At 38.5% G+C, this 22750-nt stretch overlaps 3 protein-coding genes across 3 annotated transcripts; 1 reads left to right on the top strand and 2 right to left on the bottom strand.

Annotated features, from left to right (window-relative positions):
- Window positions 1-9993: 9993 nt before the first annotated feature.
- LOC122015727 (transcription factor PCL1-like) lies at window positions 9994-13011 on the top strand. Its single transcript, XM_042572749.1, has 2 exons — window positions 9994-11119; window positions 12842-13011. Coding segments are annotated over exons 1-2 (930 nt in total). The 5' UTR covers window positions 9994-10190; the 3' UTR covers window positions 12843-13011.
- A 321-nt stretch (window positions 13012-13332) lies between these two features.
- LOC122015717 (protein TOC75-3, chloroplastic-like) lies at window positions 13333-18357 on the bottom strand. The gene is made up of 7 exons (XM_042572741.1): window positions 17167-18357; window positions 15946-16167; window positions 15683-15790; window positions 15064-15255; window positions 14725-14973; window positions 13883-14137; window positions 13333-13784 (listed from the first exon to the last, which is right to left on the bottom strand). The coding sequence occupies exons 1-7, from the start codon at window positions 18307-18309 to the stop codon at window positions 13545-13547; spliced, it is 2409 nt and encodes an 802-aa protein (XP_042428675.1). The 5' UTR covers window positions 18310-18357; the 3' UTR covers window positions 13333-13544.
- Window positions 18358-21831: 3474 nt separating this feature from the next.
- On the bottom strand, window positions 21832-22494 carry LOC122039078 (probable transcriptional regulator RABBIT EARS). Its single transcript, XM_042599090.1, has one exon. It carries the CDS (start codon window positions 22492-22494, stop codon window positions 21832-21834), a length of 663 nt encoding a protein of 220 aa, XP_042455024.1.
- Window positions 22495-22750: the final 256 nt, after the last annotated feature.

Raw genomic sequence — 22750 nt, 5'->3', positions numbered from 1 at the left:
GCACTCGTCTAAATATTGCATTTTATGTTAACATCTAGCAAGATATAGCTCTTCTCCAACCCAAATACATTGGAATAGTATAAAATATTGGTGCAATCAATTTCTAGGATTTTGATATTTGACAATATACCTAAATCTAATCAGTTTGGTCAAACATTGATCCAAACAGAACTTGATGTTTGGAAGAGAGAAGTCCAATTAGGATGACTAGATGTGTTGGTTGCTACTCGGAAAACCTAGAGGTTCCACTGTATAAAATTTTTGTACAAAGGTCTGAACCTTTTCCTAGCTACCATGTGTTCTTTTAAATTAAATTTTGGATCGCCTGCGGAACTTAATACGTTTGATCCAAAACTTAATCTATTTGTTCTTTTAGGTTTTGACTTGGATCTCCTGCGGAACTTAACACGTTCGACCCAAATCACCTTAAGTTATTAATTCCATTAAATATTAATTTCCATAATTGGTTCCCAGTACTGACGTGGTGAGGCACATGACCTTCTTGGATATGGGAGCAACCACCACCGACTAGACAAAACCTTTTATGGAAAGCTAATATTTAATTTCCTAAAATAACTTTAGGTTAACCGAAAAGAACAATCAAATCACAAGGAAAAATAAAACAAAAGAACACATCATCGAAAAACATATTCAAAATACTAGAATCGTAAGCCTCTTGTATTTGGTATTATTTCCATAAATAACTAGCATGATGTGGAAAGGAAAAATTACTAGTTATACCTTCTAGAAAGACCTCTTGATCTTCTACCGTATTCCTCTTCTAACCTCGAACGTTGTGTAGGCAACGTTCTTCCGAGATGAGAAACCACCAATCACCTTCTTCTTCCTTGCAAGTTTCGGCCATCAAAACATCTTCTAGGATAAAGAGGTTTGGCTACCACCACCATGCTCCAAGGGATGTTAGAAACGAGGCTTGCTTTCTCTCCTTCTTCTCCTTCCTTGATCCGGCCACTAACAAAAGCTCCACCAAGAGATAAGTTTCGGCCAACAAGAGGAGAGGAGAGAAATAGGGCCGGCCACACCACCAAGGAAAAGAGGGAGAAAAATAGAATAGAGTCGTTAGCCTTGAAGCCTCCTCTACCCCCTCTTTTATAATCCTTGGTCTTGGCAAATAAGGAAAATTTAATAAAAACTTCCTTAATTATTTTGCCATTGAAAAGGAAAATTTATTTAATTAAAATAGTTTTCTCTTTTCAAATTATAATGGCCGGCCACTCTTCTCCCCAAAACAAGGAGAGTTTTAATTAAAAAAAAATTAAAACTTCCTAATTTGTTTCTAGAAATTTATAAAAATTTCTCCAATAATTTTAATCCCTTCATGATTGGTTAATAAAAAGAAATTTTATAAATTAAAATCTTTCTTTTAAACATGTGGATAATTTCCAAAAAGGAAAGTTATCTCTAAAAATTAAAATCTCCTTTCAATCTACAAATAAGGAAAGATATTAAATCTTTTCTTAATCTTTTGTAGAAACTAATAAAAGAGAATTTTTAATTTTTAAACTTTCTTTTAAATCATGAATATAATTAAAAGGAAAGTTTTTACCAAAATTAAAATCAACCTTTTATTCTACAAATAAGGAAAGAGATTTTAACTCTTCTCTTAATCTTTTGTAGAATCTTATAAAAGGAAGGATTTAAATTTTTAAACTCTCTTTTAAATTATATTATCCACATAAGAAAAATTTTAAAATTAAAATTCCTTTTTATTTTAATAGGGACGGCCACATGAATTCACCCATGAACATACCCTGGCCCTAGCTTGGTCTCCAAGCTAGCTTGGCCGGCCCCTATAGGATGGGTAAGAAGGTGGGTATAGGTGGGTATAGTACTCTATAATTAAGAGGCTACGATAGGGACCGAGAGGAGGAATTGATTTTGGTCTCCCGATAAAATTAAGCATCCCGTGTTTGCCCCGAACACACAACTTAATTTCATCAATAATAATTCATTCCACTAGAGAACTATTATTGAACTACCGCACCAATCCCAAATTACATTGCTCCTTCTTATTATGAGTGTGTTAGTCTCCCTGTGTTTAAGATATCGAATGTCCACTAATTAAGTGAGTTACTGACAACTCATTTAATTAATATCTTAGTCCAAGAGTAGTACCACTCAACCTTATCGTCATGTCGGACTAAGTCCACCTGCAGGGTTTAACATGACAATCCTTATGAGCTCCTCTTGGGGACATTATCAACCTAGTATCTCTAGGACACAGTTTCCTTCTATAATCAACAACACACACTATAAGTGATACCATTTCCCAACTTATAGGGCTTATTGATTCATCGAACTAAATCTCACCCATTGATAAATTAAAGAAATAAATATCAAATATATGTGCTTGTTATTATATCAGGATTAAGAGCACACACTTTCATAATAACCGAGGTCTTTGTTTCTTTATAAAGTCAGTATAAAAGGAACGACCTCAAATGATCCTACTCAATACACTCTAAGTGTACTAGTGTAATTATATAGTTAAGATAAACTTAATACCTAATTACACTACGACCTTCCAATGGTTTGCTCCTTTCCATCTTGGTCGTGAGCTACTGTTTATAATTTATAAGGAACTGATAACATGATCTTCTGTATGTGACACCACACACCATGTTATCTACAATATAAATTAATTGAGCAACTACATTTATCATAAATGTAGACATTTGACCAATGCGATTCTTATTTCTAGATAAATGTTTATACCAAAAGCTAGGCTTTTAGTATACACTCTAACAAGATGGACAAACTCTAACTGGAGGTTAGGAAAAGTAAAGTCCAAGTAGGTTTGTAGGACCAGATGTTCGGCAAGAACAAATCCTAACTGGAGGTTAGGCAAGATAAAGTCTAGGTAGATTTGTATGACTGGATGTCTAGCAAAGACAAGTCCTAACCAGGTGTTAGGTCAAACAAAGTCCAAGCGCGTTTGTAGGACCGGATGTCTGTCAAAGGTAAGTCTAAGCAGATCAAAGATGACCAGATGCTTGGTAAAGGAAAATCCTGGGGAAGTGAACCTTAGGCGGTGAGATCCTAAGAAGTAAGTCTTAGGTGGTAAAGTCTTAGATGTAATCCAAGCATGAAGCATAATTGGTCAAGTAGACTTATAGGAGTGAAACTTGATTCTAAGAGATTGACCCTTAGGTGGTAGACTTGGAGGAGAGACCTTCAAATAAAAGATAAGCCTAGTAGGTCAGATATATTTACAAGAGTGCAATTTGATCCTAAAGGATTGACCCTTAGGTGGTAAACTTGGATGAGGGACCTCCAAGTAAAACGTAAGCCTAGTAGGTAAGATAGACTTACAAATATATGCTAGGTTACTTGTTTGTATTTTGTATGGTTGTTTTGTAGAAACTTGGAGCTAGAAGCAAAACAAAGAACTGACAAACTCAAATGGATGAACCAAACTTGGCTCGGATCTAACTAAACATAAACTAGTTCAGTAGATTAACTGAGTTGTCAAAAATGTTAACATAGAAGCTGATGTAGAAAAAGATCAGGTTCAACTTGATAATTTAGATGAGGATAAGGATAAGTTAGATGATATGGATAAAGATAAGGGTTGATCCAAATATGACTTCATCCAAATAAGAGTTGATCCAGATAAGAATTTGATCTAACTCTATAAAAGGAGACAAAGGCTTTATGTTCATGAACATCAATTCTATACTCTACAGTCTTTGACTATTCACTCAAAAGACAACAAGCCTCTGCTCGTGCAACTAGGGAAGGGATAGGAAGAGTACGAGCCACTCAGGACTTTCAGAGCGATCAATAATACTTTGTTTGTATTTTTCATTACAAGATGTACTTTGTTTTATATATTTTTTTTTGTGTTTGTGCTTAAATTGTGAAATGGATGTATGGCAAGGGAAAATCCTAATTGGAGTTTAGACAAGATAAAGTCCAGGTAGGTTTGTATGAATGTATGCACAGCAAGGACAAGTCCTAACTAGAGGCCAGGTAAAGCAAAGTCCATACATATTTGTAGGACTAGATGTCTGGCAAGGGTAAGTCCAAGTAGGTCAAAGGTGATCATATACTTGGCAAAGGAAAATCCTGGGAGAGTGAATCCTATGTGGTGAAATCCCAAGGAGTAAGCCTTAAGTGGTAAAATCTTGGATACAGTCCAAGCATGAAACCTAGTAGGCCGAATAGACTTACAGGAGTGCAACTTGATCCTAAAGGATTGACCCTTAGTTGGTAGACTTGGAGGAGGGACCTTCAAGTAAAAGGTAAGTCTAGTAGGCCAGGTAGACTTATAGGAGTGCGACTTAATCCTAATGGATTGACTCTTAGGTGGTAGACTTGGAGGAGGAACCTCTAAACAAAGCGTAAGCCTAGTAGGTCAGACAGACTTACATATACATGCTAGGTTGCTTGTTTGTGTTTTGTATGGTTGTTTTATAGGAACTTAGAGCTGGAAGCAAAACAGAGAATTGACAAATGCAAATGGGTGAACCAGACTTGATTCGAATCAAACCAGACCTAAACTAGTTCAGTAAACCAAACCAGTGGTTTGGTAGACTGACTGAGTTTGATTCTAGATTGTTGAGTTATCAGAAATGAGTTGATGTGGGAAAAGATTGTTGGGGTTGCAAGGTTGCAAACATAGTCCCATATTGAAAACACATGGAAAAGATCATGTGTTTATAAGAGAAAGATATCTCCATTGGCATGAGACCTTTTGGGTAGAGCCCAAGAGCAAAAACCATGAGGGCTTAGGCCCAAAGTGGACAATATCATGTCATTGTGGAGATATCTAAATTCTTTTCGATCCTACAATTGGTATCAGAGCCCGGACAGCCAGAAGGTTTAACCGCCGACTGTGCATAAGAGCTATGGTTTGATTGAACCATGTGAGTACAATATTGACCTCGAACAAAGAAAGTGGGGGCTCCTATGTTCGGATCAAGAGGACCAGACACCGGGCAGGAAGTCCTAGTAGGTCGGGTGGACCGAGGGGCAGGAAGTCCTAGTTGCGGCTAGGCAAGAAAGTCCTAGTAGGTCGGGTAGACCGAGGGGCAGGAAGTCCTAGTAGGTCGGGTAGACCGAGGGGCAGGAAGACCTGGTGGGTCAAGGATCGGACGTGGGAAGCCCATGGTCCTTTGTTTGAGGGGGGGATTGTTGGGGTTGCAAGGTTGCAAACATAGTCCCATATTGAAAACACATGGAAAAGATCATGGGTTTATAAGAGAAAGATATCTCCATTGGCATGAGGCCTTTTGGGTAGAGCCCAAGAGCAAAAACCATGAGGGCTTAGGCCTAAAGTGGACAATATCATGTCATTGTGGAGATATCTAAATTCTTTTCGATCCTACAAAGATCATGTTTAACTTAATGATTTAGATGAGGATAAGGATAAGTTAGATGATGTGGATAAAGATAAGACTCAATCTAGATATGACTTCATCCAGATAAGAGTTGATCAAGATAAATATATGATCCAACTCTATAAAAGAAAACAAAGGCTTTATATTCATGAATATCAATTCTCTACTCTACGGTCTTCGACTTTACACTCAAAAGATGACAAGACTTTGCTCGTGCGACCAGGGAAGTGCTAGGAAGAGTGCGAGGTATTCACGACTTTTGGAACGATCGACAACATTTTGTTTATATTTTTCATTACAAGATGTACTTTGTTTCATATATTTTGTGCTTGTGCTTAAACTGTAAGACGTGTTTCTTTACGGAAAACTTTTGTAAAGGAGACCACTAGTGGACGGGCATGCCCCATGATTAGGTTTTGGACATACTGACCATGGGGGGTTGGGAACCAAGTATGAGTCTTTCTTTCTGTTTTGTTTATTATTATTCCACTGCATACTAGCTTTGATAGAAAGACGAATGAATGAAGAAATTGAAAAGAAAGATTGTCGATATTCACTCCCCATCTATCAATGCACACCGATCATACATAAAGCATATATTTCGTTACCTTTATGGTACAACAAACATGGGTTATTTTATTCGATAGAATAAATTTGTGTTTAGTAGGATATGTAGATGCAGATTACCTTTCAAATCTATACAAAGTTAGATCTCAAATAGGTTATGTGTTTACAAGAAGAGACACCACTATATCATGGAAGTCAACAAAACCAACTTTAACAACAACATCATTAAATCAATTTGAAATTATTATAATGCATGAAACAAGTCGAGAATGTATATGGTTGAGATCCATGACATTTTATATGTAGGATTGAAAAGCGCTAAGGGGGGGGGGGGGATAGCGCTCATGGCTAATTCATTCGTTTCGAGTAGAACACGCAGCGGAAAAATCAACAATGCAAACACCAAGAATTTTACTTGGTGTGGAGCCTGTGGTGACTCCTACTCCAAGGTCCGCACGAAAGAGTACTTTCGATTGACAATCACTATAACTTCGAAAATATTACAAAAGAATACAATAATTAAAGCACTACTATTATACTGGCAGCAAGGAAATCTGAAATGGAAAACTTCTAGTTGTCGGAGTAGAGTTAGAGCTTCATCCGATCGATTTGTTAGCAGCACACGGAAGAAGGATTGCAAGTTATTGTTGTCCTTTACCTGCTGCTCAAATCGGGCTTAAATAACCCGTGGAAGGTGCCTTCAGCCTCCATAGAAGGCGCCTCCAGCCCGCCGAATTCGCAATGTCGATAAGCTCCTGGGTCTTCATTGCTTATCCGCCCAAAGATGCCTTCAAGCTCCCTGGAAGGCACCTTCCATTTAACGTCCAAGGCGCCTTCCATCTCCTTGGAAGGCGCCTTCGCACCTTGCTGCGTGTGACTTCGACTAACACACCCAAGGCGCCTCCAAGCTCCATGGAGATCACCTCGGATACTGTTCATCCGAGACTTATCTTGTGCAACTCTCTTCATGCAAGACATATTAGTCCACAAACAAAGTATACCCTGCAAAACAAATTTAGCACAATAAAATGAGATAAATATAAATACTCGACAGTCATCGGACTGTTCGATTCTGACTTTGGATTTCTCGAAAATCCTAAGTTGAACCGACGCTTACTGTTCTCTTGTCGGGGAACACGTTCTCTCCTACTCCTCTCAGAAGAGTTTACCTGTTGCCAGATCGGTCCTCCAGACCGATTGGACTTTTTGTCTAGGGTTATCACTCCCTAAGACCTAGGGTTACCATCCCCTAGGATTTTTCACAATCTAGGGTTACCACCCCCTACGATCTAGGGTTACCATCCCGTAGGACTTAGGGTTACCACCCCCTATGGTTTTCCACTTGCTTAATCCCAGCTAGAAATTTCCACCATTTAGGGTTACCGCCCCCTAGGACTTAGGGTTACCACCCCCTAAGAGTTTTCACCTGCCTAGAATCCACTAGGACTTTTGCCTAAGACAATTTAGGACTTTCCTGCAAGTTCAATAAATCTTGTTAGGTAACATGATAACTTAACTTTGGACGTTTTGACATAATCAAAACACAGGTTCAATCGTCAGATGCTTCCCGTACCACCAGCATATTCAAGAATCATATGAACTAACAAAAACTAAAGATAACCCGATGACTATATTTGAAGATAATGTTGTTTGTATTGCACAACTAAATGGAGGTTATATTAAAGGGGATAAAACAAAACATATTTTACCAAAATTCTTCTACACAGATGAACTTTAGAAGAAAGGTGATATTGATGTCCAGCAAATTCGTTCTAGTGATAATGTAGTTGATTTATTCACAAAAATATTACCGATGTTGATATTCAAGAAATTGATGCACAAGATATAAATGCATCAATTAAAAAATCTTTAGTGATTGAAACCAAGAGAAGTATCTACTAATGTTCTTTTTTCCATTAGTTAAAGTTTGTTTCCATTGGATTTTATTAGGAAGGTTTTAATGACGCGTTAGATTTTTGATCTATCATTTTTTTGTGAGTGTTATAATAGATAATTTAATTTAATTTAATTTAATTATTAATTGATGAATTATTGTATTCTTCTATTTCTACATTACTCTATTTAAAGTATTTGATAGAAATAAAACACAAGACAATTCTCCCTTCACTTCTCTCGTTAAATTTTGCAAATGGTTGTTAGGATTCATTTGATCATCAGTGTTTAAATTATCCGCTGGACCAATAACTAGGCGACACATACAAAGGATATTATTTTTTTAATCAAATAGTACCTTAAATATGTTTATTTCCTATTCCTCCCACTAAAAAGGTACTATAACCTGATTGCGAATTAATTTACAACAACAAAAAATAGATATTAATTAAAATATATTTTTTTAACACTTAAAAAATTTTAATATATTGACTTATTATAAAAAACTAAAATAATTTTCGAATTAGCTTGAAAGATTTAAACAGCGACATCTTTTTTTTTTTTTAAAAAAAAGGTTAATGACCAATTTGTAAGGAGAAAATTGGAACTTTCCCATTCTATTATTGTAGGACATAAATAATCACAAATTAATACTAGTGATGTAGATTCTTAAATATTTATATAATCTTCGTCGTCATCTGCGACAAGGACCTCTTCTAATAATTGTGTTAGATTTGATCCCTCTGTACGCAATTTCTCAATAATTAGAGTGTTTTGAGATGATAATTTGATCTTAAAATAGTAGAAAAAGACCCCTTCTATTTTGACAAATTGGTCATCGAAACTCCACTTTTTTTATATATTTTTAAGCTCTATCATTACTTCATGCAAAGGATTTTTAATTAGTGTCGACATGATCTAAGATTTCTTGAACGATCAAGACAATTTAGAGTTCAGCTCAGCAAGATCAAGACTTGTAAGCAACACAGTAGCAGTTAAATTATCAAACTTAATTAATCAAGAATCAACAAACTCGGATGATAAAAAATGAATTGGATTCGAGCATTAGATTCAAAACCTCCAACTTAGGAAACATTACAATAATTATTGAGCTCCAACCTTGTTATCAGCAGCATATACACTGGAAGATTCCAGCATTCAAATACATTATTCAATCTATCGTCTTTAAAACAAAAGCACACTGTGAGAGATGAGTTTAGGATAAAAAAAAATTGGGCATCGATTGTGATTTCTCCACTCTGTTCCTGTTCAAGTAGATTCATCTGTAAAGACAAACAGAATCACTATTGAAGCAATACTGAAAATGGCTAGAACTGTGCTGATCTTATTCTTCAGTTTCCTGAACAGATGCTACTATGTGCTGACACATAGATACTATAGTAGCATTCTTGATCTAAATGGAAACGGGTTCCTCTTAATTTGAGTATAAGGTTCTATACAACTTGACAGATCAATCGACAGAACAGTTTTGAAGCGTCTCAATAGCAGCAATCAGATCTAGGGCCATCTATTTCCTGATGTTCGCGGCAATTCAGATACAATTTGTGATTCGCTCTCTCACAGTCTCTTACAATTAGGACAGACTATTTGATGAGCTTCACCTTTCCTCTCTGAAGAGATGAGGAAGGGGAGGAGGAGGGAAGGGGACGAGAGTTGCAGAAACCATCTCACTGAGTTTGACCAGGTCTGTGCAGTTCAAGTTTGAGATTTTTGAATTTTATTTTATATTTATTAAAAAAACATTATCCTTGGATTTTTTTTTATATCGGCGACAGCCAATGATACGCTTCCAACAAATCCGTTGCTCAGATTAAAGAATCTAAGAATCTAAAATACAGCACTAACTGGTCCACGTTTCTCTTTTTGCAATAACTTATATTACTTGTGTTGTCCCGTCTGAATGTACCCTATTTGCGATTGGTAGATACCAAAGGGCCCGACATGTGGGGTCATTAAAGTGGACTAGGCAACTTGTCTTCTGGGTGAGGGTGAACCATCTAAGCCGTCCGATCTCCTTCCATCCAAAATATTTACTCATCCAACGAAGACAATTGACTTGAGTGTTCATGGACGGTGGATGCCGTTTACCCACAACGTGGCTGGTAGGAGACCACGGACTCTGCGCTTTTTGGGGAAAAAATAAAAGTTAAATATATTGAATATTTCCTCCACTGAAAATATCTATCGTCGTCGTCGCCACCCGCACCGCTGCGGCCGCCGCCTCCTCCGTTACCGCCGGTTCCCTCGCAAGAATCCGTTTTCGTCTCCGTGAATTTTTACCTTTCCACGTCTCGTAGAATCGGTGGCCCTGATTTTTGTATTCTCCGTCGGAATCGATCAAGACTGATGGGTGAGGAGGCCGCCGGCGACGACGAATTCGATCGCCTATCCGCCTCAGATGGAAGAGAAATCGTGGAAGATCACGGGAGGGTTATGTACTGGGAGGTCGGTCTCCCTAGCGGCGACGATCTGACCCCCCTCTCCCAGATGTTGGTGCCGCCGCACCTCGCCTCGGCCTTCAGCGTCAAGCCGGAGCCACCGCGCACAGATATGGATGTGCAGCGTGCCTCCCAGTACACGATCTCCAACCTCCGCCGCACCGCGCCGTCGCCAGCTTCCACTGCTGCCCTCCGAAACTTCTCCCCCTTTTCGCCTGACGAATCCTTGGGATTCGAAGCGAATGATCTGGTGGAGAATGGGGATTCTTGTGGGCATATCTCTCGATCGGGACAGATTTCTCCTTCTGCCGCCTTGGAGGAGGCGGAATCATCTGCGCCCGTGGCCGAGGACTCCGGCGACGAGCCCTCGTCTTCGCGGAACCCCAAGCGGGCGCGCCTAGTCTGGACGCCGCAGCTCCACAAGAGGTTCATCGATGTCGTGGCGCATCTGGGGATCAAGAACGCCGTGCCGAAGACCATCATGCAGCTTATGAACGTGGACGGACTCACTAGAGAGAACGTCGCGAGCCACCTCCAAAAATACAGGCTTTATCTCAGAAGAATGAATGGAATTCAAGATGATTCACCTTCGCTGCCTGACCACCTGCTTACCGCTATGCAGCCGGCGAAAAAGAGTCTTCACGAGCAGCATGTTCCTTATACGCCCTTGCAATATCCTATGCCGGCAATGATTCCCGTGCCGACGTTTGGGATGGCTCCTCCTCATGGGCACGGCGTTCGGATTGGAATGGTACCGACCATGGAGCATCAAGGAGATGGAAGATATGCGTTTGAGCAACACTATAATGGAGCTTTGGGCGAACGGATGAAAGATTGGTAATGCAAGATTAATTTTTTTTGTTTCCATTCATTGTTACTTTACTTCATTGTTTTGGAATTTCGTTGCAGATCAACCATTTGAATTTTGATTGTTTGGTAGTAGCTTAGGTTTAGGTGCTTAGATTAAGTCATTTTGTTGAAAAGAAAATCCTTTTTAAAAATTTCATATTGAGGTTAGGATTAGTTGACAAATCTGGTTTATGGTATGAGAAATAGCATGGGCTTTTCCAGCTTTAGTCACAAAATTGATTTTACTCATTCGTAGAAACTTTGCTTCATGGTGCCTTTTTTTTTTATCTCCAATTATTGTTGTTTTTGGAAGGTCAACCATTTGAACTTAATTGTTTCAAAGTTGCTCTAATTTAGGCGTCTAGATTAAGTTACCATGTTAAAAAATTTCCTTTTCTCAAAATTTCATATTTGCATATGTAAGACAATACTAACTGTAGCATATAACCTAGTTTGGAACCTCATTCATACTCCACGACTTATGACTCTTCGTTGAGTCACTCTTGAATCTCTAATAAGCTATCTTTTTCTCGGATACCTTATGGAGGTGGAGAAACCTCTTACAAGACTATAAGAAGATTAGAACAAGAAATGAAGACAAGTAAGACAACAATTAAATTGGCTATTAATACAACAAGGAAGCTTAAGTGAATGCTAGAATGATTGCAATCGACCTTGTTGAGTCACAAGCTCCATTTGCATCATGCCAAGTTTCTGTACAACTTAAGACACATTAAATATACAGTACTTAAATCCTTTGCCCAAACATTATGCCAAGTTCCACAATTGGGGTAGAAATAGAAAGTGCTTTTCCAGTTTTAGTCATAAAAATTAATTTCAGATGGAATTCTTTGCTTCAGATTTCAGGCAGTACTGTGATACTTGAACTGGAATTGAAGTTGAAATTGATGAGTTACATATTATTTAAAATGATGAGCATGATTCTTAATCTGAGAGAAGACAAACATGGAAAACAAACTTGTCCTTTGGCTGTGAAAAAACTTGGAAATGATGAAGGTGACATTGAAATTATGCCTTGTGAATTGATTTATGCAGCCATCTTATTTCTTTACTCCTGTTTCTTACTGTTTGTAATTCATTCGAGTACTTTTGTTTCAATGACCAAATACTCCTTTGGATAATACTATCGTTATTTATGACAAGTCCTTCCAAAAACGTTGCTATGTTTGTTAATTAGTAACTAGCAATCCCAAGCAGATTTAATAAAGGTTTCCTTTTTGAGAGTTATGCTCTTTCTTCAATCTTGCTTCTTAGTGTTGGTAGTTTATTCAAGTAGTTCTGGTTTTCAGAAATGAATTCCTAGATAATTAGATAGTAGCTTAACACCAAATCTTCCATCATATGGTAACTAGCAATCACAGTACAGATTTATCAGGGGTTGGTTTGTTTTGTTGGTAGTAGAGCTGAAGTAACTATTTCACAGCGCTTATCTTCATTTTGCTGCCGTGTTCATCAACATAGACTCTTCGTAATGCATGCCATTTAGTGATTAATTGTATTTGAGAACATGTTTCAATATGTTTTGCCTTCTATTGTTGGCTTGATTTCACATTAAAGAGCCTCAATCTTTTACTATCCTTGTCTTATGATTGCTTCCAATAGTTGCTACTTGGCACTCGAGTTGCGCTTTGTGTGCTTGCTATCTTGTTGATTATGAGCTTATTGCATATTTGATTATGTTGCTTGCAGATGCAATGTGGAGCAAAACATGAGCTGTGGAGGGAATTAAATAAGCTCGAGTTATGACCTCTTTTCAGTTGCCTTTGTTAACAGGAATTTGTAGTCCGTGATGTCTCTCCTACGTGGAGCAAAACATCCATTGTAGCATATTTTTGAACTTAATTTGCTTGCAGATGCTATGTCGATCTTGTTGTCCCTGATGTCTCTCCATCAGATGGATTTGGAGTGGCAGACAGAAGCTGCCATGCACGATAAACTATCACAGCCGCAACAAACAAGGGAGAATTCTCGTAATAAGTTCCATATTTCTGAGTGAAAACAATTTTGTTTTCTTTTCTTTTTGGTAATGAACGTTAGATAGAACAAGCAACCCAATTGATTATAAGTAAATACAAAAAATTAAATGCGATGATATAAAACGTAAAATATTTTTTTGAAATTTAAAATTAATTAAATTCTTTACATAATCATATTATATGATATATAAATTTGAATTAAAATTTGAAGAAAAAAAAACGCAACTTGCTTCTCATTATCCTGCAAAATATCATCAAACTCCAAGCTATAAGCCCTACTACTCTTGCGTTCCATGTCGATAAAAATGAAACTTATTAACAACTTAAATATGCTGAAAAAAAAAGCCTGTTAATCTCTCCTGCCTCTATCCATCATCTAAATGCTGGAGTTTGTTATTGTTCATGATTTTATTTTTCTAGAACCTCTCACCGAACCTGAAAAATATTGCACCCGTCCCTGAGTTGTTATCGACTGCATACTCTGCTCTCACCATCCCAAGCTTTACGCCAGCACCATACGATGAGCCATGCCCCACTCGGCGGAAGAATTCAGTTGGGTTTCCTTTCACATCCTTAGAACTACCGAGATCAGTTCCATGCTCGATGAAGGAATATATGTAAGTGTTTCTTATGGGGACACGCAATTCTGCAGCGAGCTAAACATAGAAATAATGTGTGATTAGATTATGGTGAACGACAGAATTCGTCAAGTGCAGAAATGAAATGTTTAAGTAGAAGTTGGTTGATAATCTACCTCAAGGATGTTCCTGCAAGCACCCAACTCGCCCATGTTGTAGCCCCTAACAGAGTAAGGCCCTCCAAGAGTGAAAGCATCATAACTTGGAAGGTCTCCGACGCAACCACCGTAATGTCCGTGCATGACCAAAATAGGTGGTGGCAGTTTACCGGCACCTTCCTCGACTGACCTCAACTGGATGAAGCGGGTTGATGAGAGTTGATGGCGGTTGAAGAAAGGATAATTGCTCCCAATTCCAAGGCCTTGATCTAACTGCAATGGAAGTACAAACACAGGAAAACCATTGATATAGGAACAGATTCATTAATTTCTAAGACTGTGGTCCATCATCAAAGAACTCACATATGCAAAGCGAGATGTTTTAGTCATGCAACTCCAGATGCACAAAAATCGTGTTTAAAATAAATAATTTGGCAAGTTTCTAGAGAATGATAAGATGACTCAGTTTTGAATCTATAGTATATACTCAAGAACTCAATTATTATTTGATACTGTTAACTATATTTAGTATATTAGAGATAGAATAAAATAGCAATATATAAACGATAAACCAGAACACTTAATATATGATATCAGTTATGATTTGATACTGCTAACTATATTTAGCATTAAGATAGCTAGTCATGCAGTGGTTTTTATTATTTTCTAAATGAACTTACTGCTCGACCTGAGAAGTAGATGTATGAATATGAGGTATCAATGCAGCTTCCAGTGAAAATTTCTTAAAAAATCAATTCGTTTACAGCTAACTGGACCACTGCAACCAACATTTGTCTACAAGCACAAATGCTGAAAGCTGTTGTATTGAGTGATCAAATAAAAAAAGAGACAAAAGGTACCTGAAAGACATCTCGCTGACCAACAACTGCACCATTTATGAATCTTGTGTTATCCCTAGTGATATTTGCTTGTGCAAATACCATGCGGTCAGTGCCAGTACCACTGAGAGTTGTTGGAGGTCCATCCATGCTCAAACCACCACTTGGTAATGCTCGAACACCATGGGTACAAACGCTACTAGTTTCGTCACGTGTTGAAATCTCCTCCATCACAAGTCCATAGGTAAACTTGCTTTGTCTGGTGAAGTTCTGGTATGACAAGAAGAAATGTAGTTAAGAAAGTTAATGAAAATTCGCTAGAGAAAGGAGGATCAATAATTGTTTCAACTCAATTTCTACCTCTGTTATATTTGCTTTTATTCCCGCTCTGTCGATCCATACAGGTGGAACTTCATCAGCGCCTGGTCCACCAGTGAAAACAGGACTTAACTTTCGGCTGTTGAAACAGCTAGCTCGGAATGTACGATTTCGAGGATTGGTGACACCATCCACATATGGATGCACATAATCAATCTTAAAAGACAAATCATCCTAAATACAACAAATAACACAATAAGAAACCTGCAAATAATGCTAAATAAATATCTGCATTAGCTATGGAATAAAAATTAAAGAGGTGAGAAGATTTGTAGCTTCATCATAAAGTTTTAACTCTTTTACAACATTTGACAGTGGCAATCCTATATTCATGAAAAAAACAAATGAACAAAGTTCTCTTTACTCGAACCTATTTTTACAACCAGGGAATCAAACATACATGATGATAAATGAGAAGTGCATAAAGCAACGTAATGTAATTTCCATATACATATGGAACCAGCAAATGCATCCACAAAAAAGAGTAGGATAAAATATAAATATGCACTAGCTATTTTCAGCATAGAATGAAATTCAGTAGATAAATCTCAAGTCATTATCAAAATAAAACAATGATCTATAAGGACAATGTACCATTCACCTGAGGATTTATAAGGTTGCTAGAGGTCACAGAACCAACTATAGATCTGTTCAACCCGTTGATGTTCCTATGTTCAAATGAAACAGTTCCACCAGGTTGAATGGATGTCTGAAATTGAACAACAATTCATCATAAGAATATGCACTTGTTAGAACATTAAGCAAAACATTCAGTAATTTATCTGAGTATTAGGGAAAAGCATGAAACATTGGGGAGAATGTGTGATTCACCCAATCACATAAAATGTTGACAGCTATAATTACCAGTGTTGGCCGCCCGAAATTTCCAGGTGCTATACTCCATTCTGTGCTTACTTCAGCCGATTTTTGTTCCAGTTCTTTGAGCTTGATTTCAACTATGATTCCTCCTTCACTCTTTTCATCGGGACGAGGGTTCACTTCTATGTTAGAAAACAGAGAGAGTGAATTGATATTTCTCAAAGCCTGCTTGCCTGCTTCAATGTTAAAAACATGTCCTGGTCTAAGCTGCACAACAGTTGAACATACAAGGGGGTTAAGAGATCTTGTTATTTGCTGGCTACAGTCTACCCAGTAGACTATGAAAAAACATCCACTTTCCAAATACAAATTGTTCAAGATAATAATAATGTAATGATAAAAAAAAATGAAAACGTTTACTATGATGTAGCTTGGTCGTTGATACTGATTAAGAAGTGAGATTGAACTTTTCCAAGTATTTCATTAAAACATTATAATTGGAGTATTATGATCTTACAATAGTCCATCCTAGTCATAAATGTTAAGCAGGAATCACTCATTGGTGAGGCTCCCCCCATACAGTTTAATCAATTTCCAGAGTCCACTTGCACCAGAATCATGCGCTTTTCTCCATATACTGGATAATCAAACATATAGCAACAATAAAATAAAAAACTTTTCCTAGTGTTAAAGTTCATTGGCTAACTACTCATTTCGTAAGCTTTAGATGTTAGAAAAAGTACCAATTTTATATTTATATATTGGACAACCACACTTGTCCACATGAGATTAATAGCATGGAGCTTACTAGCTTCAACATGTTTCTTTATAACCATTTTTTATTTGAAATAGGTAGTATTCAAACCCAAGAGCTCCTGCTATGCACTATACTTATCCAAAAGCTTGTTGTTAGGCAAAAGACCAATTTATCCAATGGATCATCGCACTTGTCAATGCAGAACTATCAGGCGGGCCAATTAGTATTAACAAAAGTTGGATTTGAACTCTCCTCTCCTGCTCTAATGTCATGTTAAGATTGATTGTCTAACCATTTATCCTAAAAGTTTGAAATATTAGGAAAGAGAACAAATTATATAATTGCCCACCACACATATCCGTATGAGAACAATGGGTGTTGTGCATCCTAGCTTCAATAGACCAATTTACTAGTTACTAGAATTCACAAGTTCAGCGTCGACCCTACTAAAACAAGTTTCAAGACAAATACTAGTTTCTTTCAGCCAAAACTTTATATTTTGCATATACCTGATTCGGAAGCTCTCTGTGAATCACAGCAAGCTGTGTATTCCCTTCACACACATTTCCGAGCTTATCAAGGAACTGGACTGAAAGCTGTGTAATGTCCCCCTCAACGACCTCGCAAACCACCTGTCTGGTGTTCAGATTTCCAAAATTGACGACTTGAGCGCACGCATAACCCTCGTCGTGGTACCACCTCTGAACGCGATCCCGAATCCGCTGCAGCAACCTGGCAGTCACTTTCCCTTGATCGCGAAGCATGGAAACCACCTCATTCTGCACCGGCTCGGGCAGCAAGCATGACCTTGACCGTTCGATCCTCCTCCTATAGTCCCTCTCCTGCATCCGAATGTACTCCAGCTTCTCCTTATCCGTCATGTCGAGATCCATCTCGACCTGCTTCGATTGCTGCATCAGGCCCACGTTGATGCACTGGAAGCTTTCGGCGCCCTGCCAGGTGCTCTCAACAAAGGAAACCGTGAGCGCTAGGGTACCATCGGCTTTGGTCTTGCAATCGAGGTCAACCCGCTCGAACATGCCGCAGGTAGCCAGGCTCTCGAGCTCCTTCTGGAGCTGGACCTTGGTGTAGACGCCGCCAGGGCGGAGGGACACCATCTCGAAGAAGGAATCCTCGGTTCCCACTACGGTGGAGGACCGACGACGATCAAAGAAGAGGATCTCCGAGATCTTGTAGCGCTTGAGCCCGCTGAGCTTGGAGAGCTGCACGATGATGTTGGCCGGCAGTCCATGGGAGTCCCACTCCACGCCACTGACCTGATCATCCTCGCTGGCGGAAGCCGGTAAAGGGGAAAAGACATTGTTCCAGAAGCCACCCCCGTCGCTGCCCCAGCCCCAACCTCCGCCGCCTCCTCCGATACCGCCGCCAGATGGAGGAGGAGGGGAAGAGAAATGGAATAGGAATCCACCTCCGGAAGCGGCGCATACGCCTGCGGTGGCGGAGGCGAAGACGGCTAGGTTACTCTTTCGGTCGGAGGGGGCGGCGGGGAGGGAAGGGATGGAAGATCTGGCGGGGGAGAGATCGAGGTCGGGGTTCTCGGCTGAGCAGGCGACGGAGGGAGAGGGTTTGCGGCGGCGGGGGACGGCGGAGGTGTGGATTTGCAGGAACCGGGTGGGGGATAAGAGCGCCATCGATTCGCCGACGGCGTTGGCTACGTTATGGCGGAGGCGAGAGGAGAAGGGATTAGGAAAGGTTATTGACGAGGCGACGGTATTGGAACGGAGCTTACGTGTCAGGCCTCTATTAGCTGGTAAGTAAGAAAGGTCCACGACGACATCAGATCTGAGGATCTTGACCAAAAGTAACTAAAAATTTGAGTTAAATTTTATTTGTACAATTAATAACACAGGAAGTATAAAATTTAATTTTCACAAAAAAGAAAAAAAAAAGAACCTAGATAAGTTTCAAATTAATTTGGAAATCAAATTTTAGTGTATAAAATAGCAAAAAACAGATAGTTCTATAAAATTACTATATATATATTTTTTAAAAATAACAAAAGAAAAAGTAAATCTAAAATATGAAATTCTTAATTAATCACCATTTTTGAGTTGTTTGCTTAGGAAAATATTAATTTTTATATTTAAAATTATAGATATATATATATATTCTAACTTTAAAAGTTATATAGTTTTTTATTTTTTATGCTAAAATTCATGTATATATAATTGATCCGGTGATAGGGAGGGCTCTCGGTCAGCAGTGTGGTCAATGATAAAGTGGGTGTCAAAGTCAAACTGGTCAACATTCCGATATTAGCATCCAATCGGGCAACCTCCTTTTTCGACCGGGGGGAAGAACCGCCGAGCCTATATGAAACATACATTAGCACAGCTCGGCCAGGTACCGAGCTTCTAGCGCTCAGACGGACAAGGTATGTATCCAGCGACAAGCCCGCTCAGACTCACACCGGTGAAATAGTGACGACCGAGCATACTACATTCAGACACAGCTTCGTTCTACACGGCAACGAAGCCTGGACAGTGGATGCTGGTCGAGCAACCATTCCGCTCAGCCCGAGGACAAGATCTCCCGGACGACCGATAGATGACTGAGCGGCTCTTCCGCTCGGCCTGTAACAGACAAAAGGAGGATCAGAGGATATCCTTCTAGGAACCTGTGCCGCCGACAGACGGCATGTTTGGCGGCAGGGTCAGACAGAAGATTGTATGATGGAAGCTTCCGCTGTCTTGTCAGAGATATACTCGGATCGTTAAGGTATGGTGTCAGAGATACTTTTCTGACACGTCTCTTCAAGGTATGTTTTGAGGAGCGTGCACGTATCGGGAAGTATGCACGCGCTCCCAGGAAGTCCTATATAAGGACCCCCAAGCTTCGACGGAGATATGCATAAACTCTACTGTAGCTACAATTACTCTGTCATTTTGCTTCTTTGTTTTCTTCTACATCGTCAGTGTTTAACTTGAACGTCGGAGGGTCATCACCGAGGAACCCCCTCCCTGGCCTGACATTGACATTTTGTGATTGCAGATCTCATCAACCAGGAGTCCATCAACGGTCAATAGGAGCACCATGTCCCAATATTCATCGACTCTCGGACAGAATTAATAACTTTTTTAAATTTTAACTTATATTATAATTTTATTTAAATTGTTAAAAAAAATGTTATGTATCAATTTTATATATTACATTGCATTTTAAAGAAATTTTAATCAAATAATATTAATATGGAAAGATGTTTCAACATCCCAGGCTCGGGGGTTAACCGTGATTAGGGGATGGGAAATTTTTTTTTCTAAAAATATATACTCACAAGAAATTGATTTTTATCCTATTATAATAAATTCTGGCATCTACTAATTAACTGAATATCTAGTGGGAACTTAACATGTTTCATCATGGAAGAATAAAATTATCGATATCAATCACTTTATTAATTAAAAATCATCAATTAAGTGTCGCATAAGGTGGTTCAGAAAATTCTCCCCTAGTGTGATAGTACAAACGGGTGGTCCAATAGTGCATTTGTAGATTTTTTTTTTTAAATGAGACATGTAACCAAGGGATATTGAGCTTCTGGATCATCTGTCATGAGAGTTTCTTAATTTATCCTGATGGCCGATAGAAAATTTTTATGGAGCATTTTTTTTTATATATAGTGTTGTTCAGAAGGCGAACCTAAATGGGCTTTGAGTTGCATGACGACAAGCCCAACAAATTAAATTATTAATTGGGCCTACTGAGTTCATTAATAAGAAGCCCACTAATTCTTAGAACGAACAGATAAACCTTTCAAAATTTTATTATTTTTGTTTTTATGAAAAATAAGCAAACAGATTAATCGTTGCACGTATCGTCCTTTCTTCGAATACCTTTTGTAAATCAAATAATGGCTAATTTCCCTAGCTGGGATTGCCGAACATATATGTTTGTTTCAGTTTTTACTGAAACTATATATATATATATGTTCATGTTTATTTTCTTCTGCGTGAGATTAATTAGCTAATTAATTAATAATCACAGTATGATTGCCACATTTTGTTCTCGAAAATAGAGAGGAGTCGGAATCTAACACATGATCATCAACAGGTACTTCATCGAGTATTTTGTCTCTTGCTGCAGCACTGCAAAACATAAAGAATATTAAGAGACACATTTGATTCCATATTCTCTCTTGACAGCAATATTAAAACACTGCATTCTGCTTAATAAACGCCATCTTATTAATTCCTTTTTCAACTTTGCCCCATGCAAATACTATAACAATTTCTGGAAAATAGTTATGTATTAATTTTAAAATATTCTGTTCCTCAACAAAAGTTATCAGTACATGAACATATGCATGCAAGAGAAGGAACAAAATTACAAAAGGCAGCGTAAAAAGCGGGAGATTTTATTCCCTTAATTTTGTTCATGCATGACGTGATCTGATTTCTGGCCTTGGTTCGAGGCATGCCATGCATATGTACACAAACTTTGGAAAAGGAGTAAAAAAAGAAGAAGACAAAGCCAAGCTGGTGATTTGATGATTTTAATTTCAATGACTAGCTTAATACGTAATTTAGTTTACAAAAGGGAATCAATACACTTACAAAGAATAATATTTTACGCAATTTTCTGTTATTTAGCTAGGTTAATTCAATATATCAGTTGTGTTCAAAATTTCACATGTACTGTGTGGATCGGTAACCAATTTGATAAAAGCTATTAAAGTTCAGATCACAATCTGGCATGAACGAAAGCATGAGATGCGAATTATACAAATTAAAGAACAAATTAATTAGACAAGAATTATAATACTAAAGATAATTTTGCAGCAGATCCAATAGAAAACGTGAGAAGATACAAAATCAAGTAACTATAAGTATGTTTATTTACATAATTAAGGCCTATATAGAGCACGGAATCATAAAGAAATTTAGATATTTGAAGAACTATATATCAGATGAAATTAACATGGAATTATCCTTAAATCCGCCATATCTATAACTCCACAGACAATTTGGGAAACGTTCAGAGAAGAATAAATTAAGCAAAAGAGAATTAAAACAAGCTTTTTGCGAGATCAAAAAACAATAAGAGAAGGGAAGGAAAAAGAATTTAAGTATACAATAATATCCAAGCACAAAAAGGTTTGAATTTTTGAAAATATGATCATCATTAATTTAATTATGACCACGCTCTACTAGCTACTACTTCACCTGAGAGACAGTTCCAAGCCTCAGCTCAAGATCCAGCTCCTCCACATCAAGATTGACTCCGATTTTCTTGATCAAGAAAGGCGGCAACGAATCGGTCGTCCTTCTCTTCTTGACGCCTATGTTGTATCCATCCCCTTCCTCCTCTTCTTTCTCGCTTCGTCGCCTTCGGATTACTTGCTTACGAGAATCAATTCCATTCAGGTTCGACTCCGGCTCAGCAAACAGCTGCAAAGTGGGTCTTTCCTTGAAGAAAAGAGTCTCCTTTTGGTAGCCATTAAAGACAACTGGTGCACAGACCCTAACATTGGAATTAGGGTTAGGGTTAGGGTTAACATGATTGACAGTGGTGAACGGCTGATCAGTAGCACTGCTAGTCTCTAGGGTTTCTGATCCGGTGGGGCTTGAGCTGGAGTTGTACTGCTTGAGCATGGCCCGGTCCTTGCGGTGGACATTCATGTGGCCGCCGAGGGCCTGCGCCGACCGGAAATCTCGGCCGCAAAAGGAGCAAGAGTAGAACCGAGGAGGCCATATGCACCCGTCCAAATGGGCGGAGTCTCGCGCAAAAGCTTCCTCCTCCCATGACGACTCAACAAAGGAGAAAGAAGGGATCATAAGAAGATCATGTCGAGAATTAGGATTGGGAAATATTGGCATCTCACCGCTAGGTCGTCTCCTCGCTATCATCAAGTATTTGGCTTTATCCATAGTTAGGGTTGACAGTATGCTTGCTAAAGACGGAGACAGGTAGATATAGAGCTGGTTTTGCAGAGGGAATGAGAATCTTATCAGAATGTGAAGATTTTAAATCATTTGTCTTTCAAAATTTTAAAATATAAACAAAAAAATGTATAAATGACCCGTGAACGAACTTGGATTGGGAAGAGTATAATTAGTTTAGTGCAAGTACTTA

The sequence above is a fragment of the Zingiber officinale genome, chromosome 1A (assembly GCF_018446385.1).
Source record: "Zingiber officinale cultivar Zhangliang chromosome 1A, Zo_v1.1, whole genome shotgun sequence".
In the NCBI taxonomy this organism is placed as follows: domain Eukaryota; kingdom Viridiplantae; phylum Streptophyta; class Magnoliopsida; order Zingiberales; family Zingiberaceae; genus Zingiber; species Zingiber officinale.
The sequence above is the reverse complement of the archived record's forward strand: the minus strand, read 5'-3'. Positions and strand labels throughout refer to the sequence as shown.